General features: G+C 40.5%; 1 protein-coding gene across 4 annotated transcripts in view; it reads left to right on the forward strand.

Annotated features, from left to right (window-relative positions):
• Window positions 1-16,696, forward strand: part of LOC111861981 (spermatogenesis-associated protein 5-like protein 1) — a 24,391-nt gene extending 7,695 nt beyond the window's left edge. For all 4 annotated transcript variants that reach the window (XM_023846986.2, XM_023846984.2, XM_023846983.2 and 1 more), the window contains exons 3-10: window positions 978-1,155; window positions 3,771-3,982; window positions 4,704-4,886; window positions 5,749-5,980; window positions 7,709-7,909; window positions 10,440-10,597; window positions 12,195-12,437; window positions 15,215-16,696. In XM_023846986.2, coding sequence (XP_023702754.1) covers window positions 978-1,155; window positions 3,771-3,982; window positions 4,704-4,886; window positions 5,749-5,980; window positions 7,709-7,909; window positions 10,440-10,597; window positions 12,195-12,437; window positions 15,215-15,361 — 1,554 coding nt within the window. In that variant the 3' untranslated portion in view covers window positions 15,362-16,696. The remainder of the gene's footprint in view (window positions 1-977; window positions 1,156-3,770; window positions 3,983-4,703; window positions 4,887-5,748; window positions 5,981-7,708; window positions 7,910-10,439; window positions 10,598-12,194; window positions 12,438-15,214) is intronic.
• The last annotated feature ends 21 nt before the right edge of the window (window positions 16,697-16,717 follow it).

Consider the following 16,717-nt stretch of genomic DNA (forward strand, 5'->3'; position numbering starts at 1 on the left):
GCTCAACTCCATGAGTGAGTGAGTAAGTAAGTCTTAGCTAGAATGTGCTGTCGTTGTTTATTAGGCTTGTTTTATATTGGTATCATGGTCATGTCAGAAATAGATGCAAATCCATTGCAAATTTAAATGTCCATTGTATTAAAGACAGGCAGAAATACCACACTTCACACAAGATTTGTTGGCTACACCAGCCATTTCTGGACATAGTGGTAAAGAAAATAAATGTGCTGATGTTTTGGAAGAGCATACTGTCTCCATCTTCAGGGCTGAAAATTAAGCTGACCAAACAGCAAGCAGTGCTGCTTCTTTGCTTTGCTCATTCTTTGACCTTAAAGGTGGAAGCAGTACGTTCTGTCAAAACATCACATCCCAGAAGATGGTACCCTTCATACACATCTTTGAGAGAACCTTTAGTCTCAAGATAGAAGTCTGTATAGTGCCAATAATTTTACTGAGCTGCTACAGCTTCAGAACATTAATAGCAGAATGCAGGCTCCTGGGCTGTATTGCCATGTAGGGTGGGGAGAGCCCAATGTTTCAGAGGAACATATCACCATCTTCAGAGTCAAAAAGTAAGGCAAGCGAGAAGCCAGCTCCACTTACCACCTCCTCCTACTTGTTTCATGTTTGGCTTATATTTCAACCCTGAAGATGTTGGTGATATGTTCTTCTGAAACACTGTGCTGTCCCTGAACTGCACAATGTTGGAACCCAGGAGGCAGTACTGTTCATAGTCCCCCCATGGAAACCTCAAATCAAGTATTAGGAGAACATGAAAGAACTTTGTATTTTGAAATATTTTGGAATACATGTTTCTTTACACTCTCATACTTTTCAGTTCAGCTCTCTGAAAATATGAAAATCATTAAATTTGAGCATATGATGTGTAATATGTCATTTATTCATATTGGATGTTTAGATAGATTATCTGGCATGATGGAAAACAGTAAAATTGGTAGACCCTGAAATTTCAGTAGGTGCTTGTGGTGGGGCCATCAGGATGTGGGAAGACAAGTTTAGTTCGTAATGTGACTGCAGACTGTGAAGCAGTACTGGTGAGTGTTCAAGGCCCAGAAGTTTACTGCCCTCGTCCTGGAGATACTGAAGGCTGGTTGCGAGATGTATTTGAGGAAGCATCTGATTTGGCACAGGAAGGTAAATGTGCCTGAAGTAAAAGTGTATTTTGACTAGTTTTATTTGGAGGTTAGAGGCATGGGCAAGAGCATATGGTCACTGAATCATTTTTATTATCTGCCTAATGGCAACACATAACAGGAGCTTGTAACACTTTGTTCTTTGTGAACACTGGTTATTAATTTCATGCCTTAAGTCTGCTCACCCTGTTGTCCTCCAGTGACATACTGTATTGGTAACGACCATGTGTGTTATTTCCCTATACAGAACACTGATCTGATATCAGTCTTACTTCCTAATGATTTCCTGTATGATTATTTTGTGCAGAGAAACTTACAGACTAAAATCAGATTAACTTGTGCAAGAATGACTCCTCTGTATTGTCCTATTTCCTGTTAATGTAATACTAGGTGGTTCAAATATGACCGAGACTGATTTTTTTGTAAACAAGCCGCACTGCGCAGCAGCTGTGCGACCTAGAGAGATTGTAGCCACAACCTCCACTCTCCCTCCTGTTAGGGTTAGAACCTGTTCAGTGCTGTCTGGGAGTTGCTAGAGGGATGAGCGTACAGAAGGTACCACAGAGCATGGAACAACGCATTGTGACCAAATTCCTCGTTGGAGTAAACGTCCAGTCCACTGAAATTCACCACAGACTCCAACAACAGTATGGGGAAGAGTTTCTCTCACGGACCCATGTGTTTGAGTGGTGTAAGTGCTTCAGAGAGGGCAGAGCGCGCGTGGAGAATGAACCACATGATCGTCGGCCGCGAACATCTGTCACCGAGCCAAACATTGATTGTGCAGACACACTTATTCGTGAGAATAGGCGCATCACTATCAAGGAACTTGGAGCAATGCTGTCCATCAGTGTTGGTAGTGTAAAAGACATCGTGAAATATCACCTGGACTATCGCAAGGTGAATGCACGGTGGGTACCATGCACTTTGACGGACGTGAACAAAATGGTGCGCATGCAAGTTGCCAGTCGTCTCCTACACCAGTTTGAAGATGAAGGTGATGCATTTTTGAAGTCTGTAGTGACCACCAATGAAACGTGGGTGCACTACTTCATTCCCGAGTCTCAGCAATCATCATGCGAGTGGCGGCCTACCAGTTCTTCCAAACCCAAGAGAGCGCGGAGGAGCCGTTCAGCAGGAAAAGTGATGACAACGTTCTTCTGGGACTGGCAGGGGGTTATCCATGTAGACTTTCTGACAGATGCCAGAACAGTCAGTGCAGCTTATTACCCAGACCTCCTGGCAACAGACATGAAGGAAAAGATCCAATCCAAGCGGAAGAGAGGTGGAAAGCGGATAGCCTTCCTTCAAGACAATGCACACCCCCATATGACCAAAACAACAATGGAAACCCTCCGGAAATTGAAATGGAACCTTCTGACACATCCGCCATACAGTCCCGATTTGGCACCAAGTGATTTCTACCTGTTCGGAAGGCTCAAATCAGACTTGCAAAGCATGCGATTTGTGGACAATGATGCCGTCATCCAGACTGTTCGGGAGTGGATACGCCGCTAACCACAAGTCTTTTTCTTTGGGCATCAGGATGCTTCCAGAAAGTTGGAAAAAATATGTTGACTCAGGAGGGGAGTACGTTGAAGACTGACATGTACAAGTAAGTGTTTGGCAATTATGTTTTTTTTTTTTAAATCAGTCCCGGTCATATTTGAACCACCTTGTACATTGGCGTGGCAACACGTACAGTATAATTTTCCAGGAGTCAGGCTGTGGAGCTGCGGGAATTCAGAATTATCCATAGATTCTGCAGAACTGTTTCAAGATGGCTGTAGATGCTACATAAACAGCTAAAAAGTCAAAGGTAAAGTTGTCCCTGTGCTTAACTAATTAAGCACTGTGCCACGAAGACGTATGGGTGAGTGGATGTATAGATCCGTATTTTCTTGACCTCGGTACTAGTTAGAGGTAAGTGGTCAGCTTCACGCTGTGGCCGCTTTACCCCAGGGAAAGAACTCCGGGATAGGAGGCTGGTTGGGCCCCAGAGCTGGTCTGGATGATGTGGAAAAGAGAAAATTCTTGACCCCTCTGGGACTCAAACTTCAACCCCTCAATCATCCAGCCTGTAGCCAGTCGCTGTACCAGTTGCGCTATCCTGGTAGTTGAGGTTATCCATTGTTAGTCAAAATTGAATGTCATTGATAAATTTTAGTGAAAACTGTCAAGGCCCATTCACTCAGAATAACATCACCATGTGCTGATGGACATTTTGAAATGTACAGCATGTTGGTACTTTAATTCATATTGTAATACAGGATATCCATAAATACCTATCTAATTTACTGAAATAATAGTAACTAATTTATTGGGACACCATTGATAATGACTGTATAATAAAGTGTGATAGTAGTATTGTTTCATGTTGATAAGAAGTGCAGCGAAAGTAGATAAAATTTCAAAAGCTTCAGTGGTATCTCTGTTTTAGTGGAAGCATTCGCTGGAAAATCCATTTGAAATGCTCAGGGTAAAGATTAAGTAATTACAGTTAAAATGTTTTACTTTAGCAGATTTTTCAGGTTGATTGTTGAAACACAGTACAGAATTTCTGATTGGAGAGGAAGGCTTTCAGCAGTTAGATAACTGCTTTTGCTTCCTTCACAGGGGTTTGTGTTTTGTTGTTGGACGAGGTGGACAGCCTGTGTCCAAGGAGAGGTGTAGGGGGATTGACTCCGCACCAGGCACGGGCTTCAGCACAACTTCTTACACTCTTGGATCGTGCAGATCAAATAAGAGGACTTGTAGTGATTGCTACTACCAACAGACCAAATGCACTGGATCCAGCTATACGCAGGCCAGGGCGACTGGAGACAGAGGTATTTTGTATATACAGTGCATACCAAAAGTTTTCAAGTTGCTTTTGTTTTTGCCATTGTTCTGATAATGATGTTGTGATAAGTGATGGAAATTCTTCGGTATTAATTATTTTTTAAAACAATAATAGCCTGAGTAAGTCAAAGGGAAAAGGTTTGAATATCAGAATGTGATTCATATAGAATTTCTTCACGTTTATTCCTACATTTGTCATGCTATGGTTTAGTATTGTCGTTCTGTTCTCAATGAAATTTAGTCTTATGAACTCCTCGTGTTAACTGACGGTTCCATATTTATGTTGGGCACCAGCACTACCTTTGACAAATTCCACAGTAATTACAGAAAAGGCTGGAAAGTGTAAATACTGAATAGCCCTTAGCCTACCATGAGCACATTAGATTGGCTTGGCTTATTTTTATTAAAACTGTCACAGCCAGAGATAATGGCCTGCTGTTAATTGTATAGTACAGCATTTGTTTCAGTACATGACGTCAAATATGATATATCTATGTTTAGAAGAAACAAGAGACTTTCATGTGATTTGAATCTGGTCATCTGAAGGTAATGTGAGGAAGTCATGGGCTTCTCTGAGCAGCTACATTCACTCCGAAGCAGTCCCGTCATTTCTGGCAGATAGTTCTGTGGTGGGGCAGTTAATTTATAGCTTTATAGCTGTCTGTTTCTTCCTTTCCCATATCAAACACCGTTAAATATATGTGATAGGTGCACATTGGAGTTCCTACTGAAAATGAGAGGCAGCAGATACTGGAAGTGCTGTTGTCTCCACTCTTAATTCAGGAAAAGTCCCAGCTGTGTAACAGGATAGCACATCTCACACCAGGCTATGTTGGAGCTGATCTGTCACTCCTATGTCAAGATGTTTTTCTCGGCAGGTATAGAAGAAAGGTATGTACAACATTTTCAACCTACCATGGTTGAAAGTACTTCTAATTTAGTATTACTATATTAATGTAGTTTCCTTACTTTCTAATGAAATGCAAAAGTATTGCAGATATGTGTATGTCTGCCCCTTTCCTTAGAACATTTGCTCAAATGGATGTCTCAGCTCACAGACCAGTTATTCTGAGAGATTTTGTTTTTCTTTTTGTGATTTTCCTGAGTTTCTCCAGCTAGATGCTGAGGTAGTACCACAAATTAATCTAAGATTTGTTCCAGATGTTTTTGAATTTATTATTTACTAATCATCTTCCTATTTAGTGCTATATGTAGGCTGACCTAGTGACAGCATAATTAATTAAACAATAAGTAAATAAGTAAGGATTTTTACAAACTTTGATATGAATTTCATGCCACTGGAGGCCATGTATGGACCGGATTTTGGAATTATACTACTAAAATATGGTGGGCATTAGAAAAACCAAAGATGGCAGATGTTATGCAATTCAAACAAACTCATGGAACATGAAGGTTATGTTTGATGATGATTGTCAGGATGTAGGAATTACAGTGCAAATTATGCACAGAATTGAATCAGTAATTCGTATATCTGTATGCCTCTATATGTGGATGAAGGACCATTTGGGGGGTGGGGGTGTTCCTGTCTTATAGGCAGAAGTGTAAAGGTAAGTTTCTGAAGCCATATGAGAGCGTTCTTATCGATATCTGTATATGAGTGTGTTTGTGCGTATGGGCATTGGTGGGTTTATGCGTACATATGACTCTTCACTCCTGTTTGTACCTGTAATTTATGGTGAGTCTTTGTATTCTACTTTCCTGTCCATTCTTAACATTCACTTATCATTTATAGATACAGAACAGTGCACACAGTTCAGAAGAATGGCTCTTGGACTTCCAGGCTTCATTGGCCAGAGTAAGGCCTTCCTCATTGAGAGGTGGTTTAGGTGTGGTTATGACTCAGCATGCCAAACTGTCAGATATTGGTGGCATGGAAAGTATTAAGCAGTCACTGTGTGCTGCTGTTGAATGGCCATTACTATATCCAGAAACTTTTGCAAAGTTTGGACTTCCACAGCCTAAAGGTACACATTTCATGTAAGGTCCATCTTAAATCTGTAGTGACTCAGTTAAAGTTTTGGAATGTGCAGTAATGTTCTCAAACAAGGGCACACTTTTCCTTGTAGCTTTTTAACTTTACTTTAGAACATACCATCAGGAAAGTCACTGAGAATCTGAAGACACTGAAATTGACAGAGGAATTTGTATGAGTATTTAGTGAAACCACACTCTGCTACCAGTTAACCGCCCCTCCCCTTCTCACTCTCACTACTCGTACTCTCTCGTACTGTTACCTACTAGCACTTCATAAGATAGAAGTCAGGAGGAGCAGCCCTCGTCTCTGGCTCTGTTGTCGTATTCACAAGCTCCCCAGGCTGTTCATGGGGTATCCAAGCATTTACGGAGGAGATAACATATATGCAGGCTTTCAAAACAAACAATAACAATACCTAATAGCCAACATAACAAAAAGGAAACTCACACACAATATACATGAAATAAAAAAGCAAGGCATAAAACCCCAAAAGGGCAAGGCACAACAACCCAAAGTAGCGATTGCCCACTTAAATCACATGTTATGGACAGTCGTAACAAATAGAAAACTAAACTGCCACATTTGCACCAGCTTCATTAAAGCCATCGAACAGGTTACCCCAAAATTCAGCAATAATAATAATAATAATAATAATAATAATAATAATAATAATAATAATACAAAAAAAAATGAACACAGTCACAACTGCACTGGAATAAAATATATTCCATTGCGACCTTGGGCAGCCTTACCCTTATCAGCCAGACAGACATAGTCCCAAACAAAACTTTAGGAATACAATGTCTGAAACAGAATTTTAGTTCCAGTCCTCTGGTGGGCAGTAAGCGACCTCTCACGACTAAGTAGTGCTTCAGACTGCACAGGCACACAAGCTTCCTTCTGAGACATCAGGAGAGGGAAGGAAGGTCACGTGGTCTACATAGGTAGAAATAACAGTAAAGACGTCAGCATAATGCCGGTGGGGATGTGGTTAAGGAATGGCAGGATGCAACACGCATGAGCCGGCTGAATGTAGCATGGCTCAGCTGAAGCTGGGAGGAATCTTGAGTGAACTGAAATTTGTTGCTGGGATCATGATTTAATAACCATTCTTGATCATAGCACTAGATGGATGTCGGAGGTAAGCTTCACACCCTGGATGTTTTACCCCCAGGGAAAGAGTTCCAGTACCCATTGGATAGGAGGCTGGGTGAGCCCCAGAGCCAATTTGGGTGCTGTAGAGAAGAGAAAAGCCTGTTGCCCCTTCCAGGAATTAAACCCCAACCTGTAACTCATTATTACACTGACTGAACTAATGGCTTAGATTGTGCATTAGTGGTAAGATGATTAGTGAATAATGAATTGGAAAGGATGTGGAAGGACATGGTCATGACTGTATTGCAGGTCCAGTCCTGACATTTGCCTGGAGGGACTGAGGGTGACCATGAAAAGCCTCAATTCATCCTAGTCAGCGACCCACCTGAAATTTTAGTTGGACACCTCCCATATGTAAATCAAAATTCTTGGTCTCTAACTGGTTTATTTTCAGTTAGTAGCAGAAACAGTTTTCTCTCCTTATTTCTATTTAAAGTGAAACATTATATAGGTCCTGTAGGGAATGGATAAAAGAAGAAAATATTAAACATGCCTTTCTACATATGTAGCAGATATCTGTTATTGACTGTGTGTCCAGTTTTGATCACCAATACTTTTTCAGGTGTTCTACTGTATGGACCACCAGGTTGTGCAAAAACGTCTTTGGCTTGTGCACTTGCCTCTGCAATGAATGTCACATTCCTTTCTGTCTCTGCTGCTGATCTCTACTCGCCATATGTGGGAGATGCGGAGAAAAGTATTGGTGAACTGTTCCATCGAGCTAGACTGGGAGCTCCAACGATCCTCTTCATTGATGAAATAGGTAAATCCAATTTTTAGAGATTTTAGGGTGGAGATGTCGTTGACAACTTCATGTGAGCATTACGTATGTTGTGGTTTCTTTGCATGTCGCAAAAATGCAGTAAAATCTCTGTCATTATTTATGGGAACTAATGTTATTGTTAACCTTTAAGAGCCTAGCGACACCATATGGAGACCTTTAAAGTATAACTGAGTGGCCATGCGACACCGTATGGGTACGCGCAGTCCGTGCGTGTGCACAGTGTTTTAAAATCTAATTTTAAGATTGAAATTCTTGTTCTACTTATATTACTGTCTATGGAGTGAAGTTAAAACATAGTCGCCTCCGAAGTTAGTTGTCAAGCCAGCAGCCCACAGAGTTAATGTGTAGCCATCCCCGAAGACAGTTCTCCAGTCAGCGGTGAACGAGTTAAAGTGTATCAGCGCCCGAAGACAGTTCTCCAGTCAGCAGTGAATGAGTAAAAGTGTGATAATCAGTGACAGTTTGTGATAACTGAGAATTAATTGGGAGTGTGTAACACAGTGACACTTGTATAGCTCCCATACTGTGAAACGTGTAGACTACTGACAGTAGAGTGATTTGATTTGCGAATAGGGTTATAAATTGTGAAACCCGCAACATTGTCATAATTAATTGTAGCCGTTACTTGTAGGTTGTTGAATAATCCAATTAACAATCTCTACAGTGTCTTGAGTAACAAAACACGTTACATTTGGTGTCAGAAGTGGGATTGGACTTACACACATGACCGACAGGATTCGAACTCAAACACGTTACAATATAAATGTAGGGGTTGAACAAGTACTTAATTTTTCTACATAGTCTCCTCCCTTTTGATGCACTTGGTCCAGTGGTCCAAAACCTTGCGTATTCCGTCCACGAAGAAGATTTTCGGTTGGTCGCACAACCATTTATGCACCTATTCCCCCACTTCTTTGTCCGTAGAAAATCAAAAACCTCGTAAAACATCTTTGAGTGGTCCAAAGAGATGATAGTCAGAAAAGGCGAGATCTGGACTATAGGCAGGGTGTTCCAGCACCTCGAAACACAGATGGTTAATGGTTTCAACGGTCTGGCCGTCATTGTGTGAGTGTTCATTGTCATGCAACAACACTTTCTTCGACAATAGGTCTCGGTGTTTGTTGGCCAGCAAATCACTGTATCGTGCACTGTTGATCATACACCCTTTTTCCAGGTAGTCTTCCAGTATAGGCCTTTTTGAGTCCCAAAAAACGGTTAGCATCACCTTTCCCGCGGAAGATTGAGTTTTGAATTTCATCTTCGTTTTAGATCCCGGGTGTTTCCACGCCATACTCTGGCTTTTGGGTTCTGGCTCATAGTGATGAACCCATATATGAATTTCAGCCCTTGACACACCTTCCAACCAGAAAAATCAGATCACTATTCTTTGTTAATCATTGGTGCACACTGCTAGCAGAGCGGCCATGTTTACACTGCCACAGCATCAAGGAAAATGATGCGATCAAGGTAAAACTTTGATCACGTGACCACAGTAGTACCAAATCTAACAGTGCATGCATAGGAGGCAGTGTGACAAACCTAAAGATGTGTTATGGAGAAAGTGCGGATAATTTCTGACACCCTCGTATATTGACAGGCTTGTCAGACTGAGTTTTGCTGTATTTTGCCACAAGTTAGAATCGAAAGCTGGAACATAGCAAAATTTGAAGGTAGTAAAAGAATGATGAACTTAAAGACACAGTGGTATGAAAAAGTGTTCTGCTTGGACAGAAATAGGGCCCCTTTGAAAATGTTAGAAATTAAGATTATGAATAAACAGCCAAAGCAGAGAACAATGACTAAGTGTAGAGGCCAAGTGAGGAACGACAGAGAAATGAATACAAAAAGGATGGCCACAGATACAAGAGAGCTGTCTATGGGGAGTAAAGAAGCCTGGAGGAGAGGCTGCATCATGAGATGGCCCAACTGGCAGTAATATGAATAGATGTTTGTGATTATGATTGCAGAAAATCTTAGTTAAAATATTCAGTACTAGGGCATTTCAAGTGGAACTTTCATTGTGCTATGGCAAACACCATTATTTGCTCTGATATGATTTAGTATGTGTTGAGATTCATATATTTGTCCAGCAGACATGTGTGGAAATTGTGTGTTGCCAGCAGAGATTGAAGTGGAGCAGAGATGTACAAAAATATTCGATAGTGGGGATGGAGTCCATCTTAGTCCACTCGGCATGGCTGCCACTGCTTGGCCTATTGTACCTGCCCCGGGTGATTATGATGATGGAGAATTTGGTGGAATGAAGATTGGCAGGGGAAACCAAAGTTCTCGGAGAAAATCCACCCCAGCGCCACTTTGTCCACCACAAATCCCACTTAACCTGACTCAGGATCGAACCCGGGCCGCTGCAGTGGGAAGCCAGCGACTAATCACTTGAGCTATGGAGCGGCCAAAATCTTTGGCTTACGAACCAGAGATGTACTAAATAAAATCAGACGACAGAATAATATCCATGCTTGTAGCTTTTTTGTTCTTTTTTTCCTTACAGATGCTTTAGTTGGCAGCAGAGGGCACAGGGAACAAGGGGTACAGGAGCGTGTATTGTCAGCTTTGCTCACTGAGATGGATGGAATTGGTGTCCAGCAAGATTCTGTGTCTACCATGTATAAGACTTACAGAGGGAATAAGTCTGTTTGCCCTCCACAGGTAGTCAGATGTAAAGAACTATTAATAGATTTCTTATATAAATGGCTTGATACAGTCTTGTTCTGTTGTTGTTCATCATGTAAAGGAAAAATGTGAAGTTGTCTTTATGCTTGATTAGCACCATGCCATGAAGGTATCTGGTGTAGTGGAGACATGCTTCATCCACTCTTAACTTTGGCACTGGATGGAGGTGAAAGTGATCAGCTTCATGTCATGGTGGTTTTCACCATGAGGAAACAGATCTCGGTACCCATTGAATAAGAGTCTGAGCAACTCACAAAGCCATTCTGGATCAATAGTAGAGTCAACTTACCGACTACACAACACGTTTTTTATTATCACTACATGTTTCGACCTCAAGAGGTCACCCTCAGGTGTACGAACACGGCTGTATAATTACACGCGGTCACATTCGCTTTTTACTCATTCGACCCTGTTTCTTATCCAGACATACGCTCAATAATATATCAACTTCTTTTATAAAACACATTCTGGATGCTGTGGAGAAGAGTAAAATCTCTTGTCCTTGGGAATTGAACGATGATCCCCTGGTTGTCTAACACATGGAACAAAAAATATGTGTAATGTGTATGTTATGCTGTGTGTGTGTGAGAGAGAGGGGGGGGCAGATGCAGTTTATGTTAATATAATGATGTGACCATTCTATTGTGTCTATGTTTTTAGTTGCTTTTATTACACACTTCAGGGGGGGGGACATGGTAGTGTAGTTGGATGAGGGGCTATGCTACAAGCCAAAAGGTTGTGGGTTCAAGTTCCGATGAGGTCATTGCATTTTTTTCACTTGACCTAATCCTTCCAGCCACACTATGGCTCTAGGGTCGACTCAGCCTCTAACAGAAATGGGTCTCGGGAATTAATTAAATAATTTTCCTGGGGAATAAAGCGCGACCAGGGTGTAAGGCTGACAACCCTACCGCCATCATTGAGTCACTTGTCTAGATAATGTGGGACCCTCAACGTCTCACAACCCTATGGACATTCATGGTCTGATACAGCGATAGCTTTACTTTTTTTTTAATGCACTTCGGTGCACGTGATAGCATGGTTGATGCCCTATGCTGCAAGCTGGAAGGTTGTGGTATCAAATCCTGATGAGGTGGATTTTTTCAATTTACCTAATCCTTCCAACCGCACTATGGCCATGGGTTCGACTCAGCCTCTAACAGAAATGAGTACCAGGAATATTCCTAGGTGTAAAGGGTGGCTGGCGCATAAGGCTGACAGCCTCACCGCTATCTGTGTGCTTATTGTCTAGAAGATGTGGGAGTCGTGACCTCTCACACCCCTGTGTGCCTTCATGGACTGTTAAAGGGACAGCTTTACCATTTTTTTCTTAACCGTCTTCAGGTAACACAAGTCTAAAAGTGGCAGCAGTATATTCCTCCAAAATGTCTATAATAATCTGCATGATGTCATGTCCCAGACGACAGTAATTTTAAGATGTTAAGAATGTTTATAAGACTATAACTGGGCTGTTCCCCACAAACACAACAGTCTGGAGGAAGCAGATTTAAAGTTTGGAAGTCAAGGATATAATGCTTTTTGAACATGTCATTTATTATTTGTGCAATTACAGATTAACGTGGGTGTAGTAGTAATAGCTGCAACAAATCGCCCAGATATGCTAGACAATGCCCTGCTACGACCTGGGCGTTTTGACAAGCTGCTGTATGTGCCGCCACCTGATAATGCAGCTAGGTTGGCGATCTTGCGTGTCCTCACAGCACACATTCCACTTGGTGACTGTGTTGATCTGCAGTTTCTTGCTCTCACGACAAACCTCTTCTCTGGTGCTGATATGAGCAACCTTTGTAGAGAGGTATGTAGTTAGCTGAATGATGATATATTCAGATAATGCACAGTCTGATCACATCCTGAGTACCATTATTATTTATGAGGTTTGTCTGTATTTTTATGTTGGGGTTTCTAAGTGACTGCGATAATACTGTCATGTGTTGGGTATGCACGCGACAAGTAAATTCACACCGTCTTGTATGTAGCGAATTTATTCCACTCACTCTTACATTTACACTATTCACAATATCACAAGCACTGCCATCTGCATTATCACACTTACTTCTCCTGCTTCCATTCACTCCGGCAAAGGTTAGACTGAAACTGACTGGTTACCCAGGTAATTCTCGTTATGTAGCTTCCGCACTGACAACACAGAAAACAGTTACATGTTGCGTAATGTCATGTTTACAGGCGTTGCTGGTGAACGCTGCCGAGAATTGTTTATTGCTGCGTATTAACCACGGTGTCCCTTGTTATGTCACAATGGGAAGTACTATTATGTCATGTGGGGGAGGGGGACAGAGTGTTGACTGGTCTGCTACTGTAGCAGTGGCAGTTGCTCCGATGATATTACATCACCGTGGAAGGGAGGTGTTTAACGAGCATTGCGCCATCCACGTCACAATGCCTTGAATTAGGCCATTACTGTGTCTTCTTCCATTCTTCTCATTTCATTCTATAAAATCACCCTCTTAACCTAATCTTATTATTCATAATCTGTACATCTAATACAGTGTTATTAAATAATTAACAAATGAACAATTTAGGATTTTATAGACCATGTGGGTTGCATTAATAATAACAAGTACCACGTTTAGATCTCAGCACAAATGCTGGGTATCATGACTGAGGTCCTTCATTTTTTTTCTTGGTGTTCATGATAGTTAATGTTATTCCTGTACTTAATTAATTAAGGACAACACAGTGAAAATGTATGGGAGGTGGAGATATATCATGGCCATTCTTAATCTTGGCACTAGATGGAGGTGAGCAATCAGCTTCATACCCCTGATACTTTGCCCCCCAGTACCAATTGCAGAGGAGGCTCAGTTGGCCCCAGACCTGGACTGGATGCTGTAGAAAAGAGGAATTATTATTATTATTATTTCTTCTTGATGCACTCTTCTTCATTCAGGTTTATCGTGGCCTTAAATCCTGCTCCTCCCTTCTGGATAATGCTAGTCTTCGTGTTCCTACTTGCCATGTTCGAGACTTCTCTACTTTTAGCGTTCGTCCCTCAAAAAGACACTGTCCCTCTTCTAGGTGCGCCCTTGCTACCAACGTGGTGGGTAAAGATCTCGACATATTTGCAGACGGAGCGGTTTCTCTGAATCATATTTTACAAGCATGTACCAAACCTTTTACGGTGTTACTTGATTAGTGTTTTCATTCACTACAAATATGTGTTACCTCGGCTAGCTTTAATTATTCTTATGTAATTGGTTTTAATTTATTGACTGGTTATTAATTTTATTAATTTTATGCTATCACTCACTGGTGTCTTATCTTAGTATTTAGTTACTAACAGTATTAGCAACATTCGTAATATTTCATAAATGTATGTATATATTTCAGTCTTCTTTAGATCTATGTTCACAGATTTATTTGTCGTATTTGTATTTTGTTTTAATTATTTTGTACCTTATATACTCGTGCTAACTTTGTAATTGGCCGCTGGGCTGTTAAGTTATTGCACGTAAATAAACATGAATTGAATNATTGAATTGAATTATTAGTAGTAGAAGTAGTAGTAGTATCAGTACATTAGTTTATAAACAGTAAAACAGTAGTAGTAGCAGCATTTATAAACAGTAAAACAGTAGTAGTAGCAGCATCAGCAGCACAGGAAATGAATGTATTAGTGAGAACATTTTTGTTCTTTTTCATTTTCTGCATTCATTGTATTGTCACGTGTTGGGTATGTCACACAACAAATAACTTCACATAGGTTTTGGATTTGGCGAACATTTATTGGACACTCACTCTTACACACCTTACAATTATTATCGCTTGCAGTATCACTTGACTTCTGACCCAGTACTCCAATGTGACGTCTCAACTATCCTTGGCTGTGGTTGGATCTCAACTGTCTCTGGCAGTGGCTATCCCAAGATTGTCTCATTCTCAATACTCCAATACTCAATTTCCATTTGAGGCCAGGCCCTATATATAAGGCGCTTGCAGACTCAGTAGAGGACACCCCTCTACAAGGTTTGATCTCACGTGTTCGACAATCTGTTGCTTCGGGAACGCTCCCTATAGATTACACCGTTTCATCTCATCCATTGTTACTCAACGACAATTTGTTGCTGCGGGAACTCCACAATTTTCATGTATTCATTGTCATGGAATTGTCTGTTCTGGTTGCAGCGGTTGTCGCGGTGATGGATGTAAGGTAACGCGTCACAATATTAATTGAATGTATAAGATGTGGGAAAATATTAAACAGATTTCTTGAGATTCTGAACTATTACCAGTACTAAGGGACTTTTTTATATTTCTCAGACCTGACTCATGAATTTATGCTATTCACTGTCTTAATAGCTGACCTCATTCAGTGGAGCAGAGTCATTCATAAGAAACTTATAGATGGTTAGCTACCCGAGATATTTGTTACCTGTTATGGAACCTGAAAGGCCCATCACTGGTCCCAATCCTGAGCCATGACCTTATATACATATAGTATGAAATCATGGACCTTAATACTATGTGAAAGTTCCTTAATGAAATGTGGCAGATACTTCTCACTTGTTTGGTATATGTATTGATATTGATATGGTATGTGTTTCTTTCCTGCAGGCTGCATTTTGTGCACTGACAGAAGAAGGAATGGCAGTGAAGCAGGTGAAACACAGACATTTTTTGCAAGTGTTACACCACCTTTGTCCATCTTTGTCTCAACGCCAAGTTGACTGGTATAGCTGTTACAAAAAGTGTGATAAATAAAAGTCACTTACAGCCTTATCATCATACTAGACATGATCATTGAAGTGTAGAGTTTGTCTTTCAATTACCTTGGTCAATCCAACGCTCTAATCCTATGAGATTGATTATGTTTTTGTTATCACCAATCAGCCTGACAATATTTCACTGTTTTTCTTCTTTGGGGTTTCTGTTGTGGTTTTTATTAAAGGAACCACCGAGAGGCTACGGTGTGTATTAGGGCACAAAACTTTATGTGTAAAAGACAGGATGTGCCCTGGCACAGTTGCTAAATATTCCCTCTGTGTATGTATATGAGGGTTCAGATGAAACCTGTTTATGTATTTTTCCATATTTGGACTCCACAGTGGTTCCAGCAGCAGCCCAAGGAGTAAATGGAGAGATCTGTTGGCTGGTGCATCAGTAAAATGCATGCCTCAACACTTACATGGATTATTTTTACCAGCTTCAACTCCTTTGCCCAGAACAATCCCCAAATGTGTTTTCATTCTAACTTCCCTTATGTTTCCCCTCCCATATTATAATTTATATAGTGAATGCTGTAAAAGAATGATTAGTCCTCCTGATACATGTCATTCCAAAGAATATGGTCAGATCTGAGATCCTGTGTTTGCTAGGCTTAAAGAATTTTAATGTGTGTTGTTAGAAGTAATGTCATAGCTATCCAGATGTGTTTTAAAAATTTAAAACAATGAGAGACCTGTGTACTTCTATTAATTTTAATAGTGTATGTTTTATGATATAGACTGTAACTTTTACACAAGCTGTATAAGTCAAATTTATGCTCGGTGCCTTAATTAGTTAAGCGGTGGGACAACTTTACTGTATCCCATTAACTCTCATCATATGCGTATGCCACATGGCTAATCACATAAGATAAGTTTCTACCTGACCAGACAACAGGTTTATCACAAAAGTCTCCAGATATAGCCATTCATAAATCAAAGTAAAGAATAACAAATTTAATTGGAAAGAATAAATAAGGATAGTGTAACTGAATACAAAGACCTTATCAACCAAATAAGGTCTTTGTACTGCCTCAAACTTATAAACCCATATTTGTGTGTATGTATGAGAGGGTTTAATAACTCATTGTAACTTGACAGATGCAATTTGTAATGTGACATATTTTAAACACACATACTGGTTCTATGCAAAACATTTAGGTGTTTATTTACTGTGCTGTAGGGTGTGTAAAATATGAAATCCTGGAAAAGGACACAGGTTCAAGTTTTGATACACTTTCACATCTTGGATGTTCCAAATAGAAAAAAAGTTTCTTGTCCAAAACATTAATTCTAGGAGGTAAGTTACACAGAAATTGTAGTAATTTTTAAAGTCAAAAGTGTGGTAAATAAA

This window comes from Cryptotermes secundus, unplaced genomic scaffold (genome assembly GCF_002891405.2).
Source record: "Cryptotermes secundus unplaced genomic scaffold, Csec_1.0 scaffold181, whole genome shotgun sequence".
Classification (NCBI taxonomy): Eukaryota; Metazoa; Arthropoda; class Insecta; order Blattodea; family Kalotermitidae; genus Cryptotermes; species Cryptotermes secundus.